The sequence below is a fragment of the Terrapene carolina genome, unplaced genomic scaffold (assembly GCF_002925995.2).
Source record: "Terrapene carolina triunguis isolate 2854851 unplaced genomic scaffold, T_m_triunguis-2.0 Scaffold50685, whole genome shotgun sequence".
Taxonomy (NCBI): Eukaryota; Metazoa; Chordata; order Testudines; family Emydidae; genus Terrapene; species Terrapene triunguis.
Window position 1 is genome coordinate 1 of NW_020715036.1, and position 2295 is coordinate 2295.

The following is a 2295-nucleotide window of genomic DNA, read 5'->3' on the forward strand; positions in this document are numbered from 1 at the left end:
CCCGGCTCTGGGAGGGCAGTGGGGGCTGGTGGGTTAGAGCAGGGGGGGCTGGGAGCCGGACTCCTGGGTTCTATTTCTGGATCTGCCCCTTTCTTGAGAGCTTGGGGAGGAAGTGCCAAGTTCCGTCACTCCCCTGCCCGTCTCTCTGTACTGGGCTGATCCCAGGCTCTGGGCTGGTTTGTGAAGCGCCTTCTCCGGCACCTGTCTCTGCCCCTCAGCCTCTCCGACGAGTTCTACCCCGGCCGGCAGTACGGCGGCTTGGACTCGGGCTTCAACAGCGTCGACAGCGGCAGCAAGCGGTGGTCTGGGAACGAGGTATGGACCGCGCAGCCCCCAGCCAAGTGCTGCTCTCCCGGGAGCTGGTGCCAACCGGAGCACACAGGGCAGCGAGGGCCCCCCCTTCCTAGCCCCGGGCGATGGGCAGTGGGTCAGGGGGCTACGTTCCAAGGCGATGCCAGCTTTGTGTGGGAGCCGGCGGACTGCGAAGAGGGGCTGGATGGGAGACGGGAGACTAGGGGTGCTGGCCTGGGGGGTCACAGCTTGTTAGGTGCTGCTCCGGGTCAGTTTCCCTTGTGTCGGTCAGTTTCACGTACCGGTGTCGGTCCCTTTCATCGGTGCCGGGTGCAGATCGGTCAGTTGTGCGGGTTGGTCGGTTTCACGTACCACCGTCAGTCCCTTTCATCGACGCCGGGCGTGGATCAGTCGGTTTCATGTACCGGCGTCGGTCCTGTTCACCTGCCCCGGGCAGTCCCAGCGTCCGACCCCCTCTGTGCCCCCCGAGAGTCACCCGCCCCCTCTGCTCTCTCAGTCCACAGACGAGTTCTCCGACCTGTCGTTCCGCATCGCGGAGCTGGTGCGTGATCCCCGCCAGCTGAAGGAGAAGCGGGACCGGGCAGGTGAGCAGGGTCTGGTCCCTCCAGGTGGGGCCCCAGCGTTACCCGCGGGGAGGTGCCTGCCGCGGCCTCTCCTGCCAGTGACAGCTCTGCCGTGCCAGGCAGCCCCCACCCCCCGTGTGCCCAGCTTCCTGGGGCTCGCGGGGCTCGGAGCGGCCCCGCTGACACTTTCCTCCCCGCAGCCAACGGAGAGCTGGAGCAGATCGACTTCATCGACAGCAGCGTGGAGGAGGAGGAGGCGGGCAAGCCGGAGAGCAGCTTGCAGGCCGCGGCCCCGACGGAGGTGAGGGGGGGCCGGGAAGACTACAACTTCCAGGATGCAGTGCTCCACTCTGGGCCTGTTGGCTGCCCCCTAGGGGGCGGGGGGAGGAACTGGCCCAGGGCAGAGAGAGGTATTGCACTGGACCCAAAATGGGGTCGTGACCCTGCCACCAGACCCAAGAGAATTTAGGGATTCTGGCAAATATTCGAACTCTGAAATCTCTTGCTCGGGCGCCGCTGCCGCACTGCCTCGTGGGAGTTGTGGTTCGCTTGCCTCACGCCTCCCATTCTCCCATATGCGCCGGGCTCCCTAGTCGGACTGCGTCTCCCATGGTGCACCACGGTCTGGCCTCAGGGTGAGGGAAGCAGTTGCATCATGGGAGATGTAGTTTAGAAACCACAAGCCTCCTTTCCCTGTGTGGACTGGACTCATCTCCCATGGTGCACCCTGGTCTGGCCTCAGAGTGAGGCACTTGCATCCTGGGAGTCCCTGGCCATGGTGCATCCTGGGAGATGTAGTTTTGAGGGTTAGTTCCGGCTCAGGCCCACTGCTCCTGCCAGCTGGGGGCACAGCTGTGGGGCAGGGCCGTGCCAGCGGGCCCAGAGCCCTGCCCAAGCGGGGAGGGGCTGCCTCAGCCTTCAAGCGGGACCGTGCCAGGCTGCCCGGGGTGTGAGTGGGCTGGGCTTGCATGGCTGCCACCACACAGCAGCAAAGCAAACTGGGCATTGGTCCTGGAGGGTTAGAGCAGGGGGGGCTGGGAGCCAGGACTCCTGGGTTCTCTCCCTAATCCTTTCCCTCTTGCCTTCTGTCCCCAGGAGAAGCGGAAAGCAGAGAGGAGCCTTCCCCAGAGAGCCGATGTCGGGGACAAGGTGCCGAACAGCAGGTGAGCAGCAGCTGGTTAGCGCCTGTTCTGTGACAGGCGAGGGGTCCCCATATAACCGGCTGCCCCGCCCCAGAGGTGGCTGCATCTCAGCGCTGGGCGAGGGGTCCCCTTATAACCAGCCGCCCCACCCCAGAGGTGGGCGCATCTCAGCGCCGGGCGAGGGGTCCCCGGTGTCACGGAGTGTGGGGGGACACAAGGCCCTGCCCCCCCGGCTTCCTGCGATTCACCATGACTCTCAGCCAGCCAGTAAAGCAGAA

General features: G+C 65.3%; 1 protein-coding gene across 1 annotated transcript; it reads left to right on the forward strand.

Annotated features, from left to right (window-relative positions):
- Positions 1-165: 165 nt before the first annotated feature.
- On the forward strand, positions 166-2038 carry LOC113405761 (leucine-rich repeat and calponin homology domain-containing protein 4-like; the record flags this gene model as incomplete). Its single annotated transcript, XM_026647014.1, has 4 exons — positions 166-315; positions 809-896; positions 1076-1176; positions 1971-2038. Coding segments are annotated over 4 exons (407 nt in total), but the record flags the coding sequence as incomplete, so codon positions are not given.
- Positions 2039-2295: the final 257 nt, after the last annotated feature.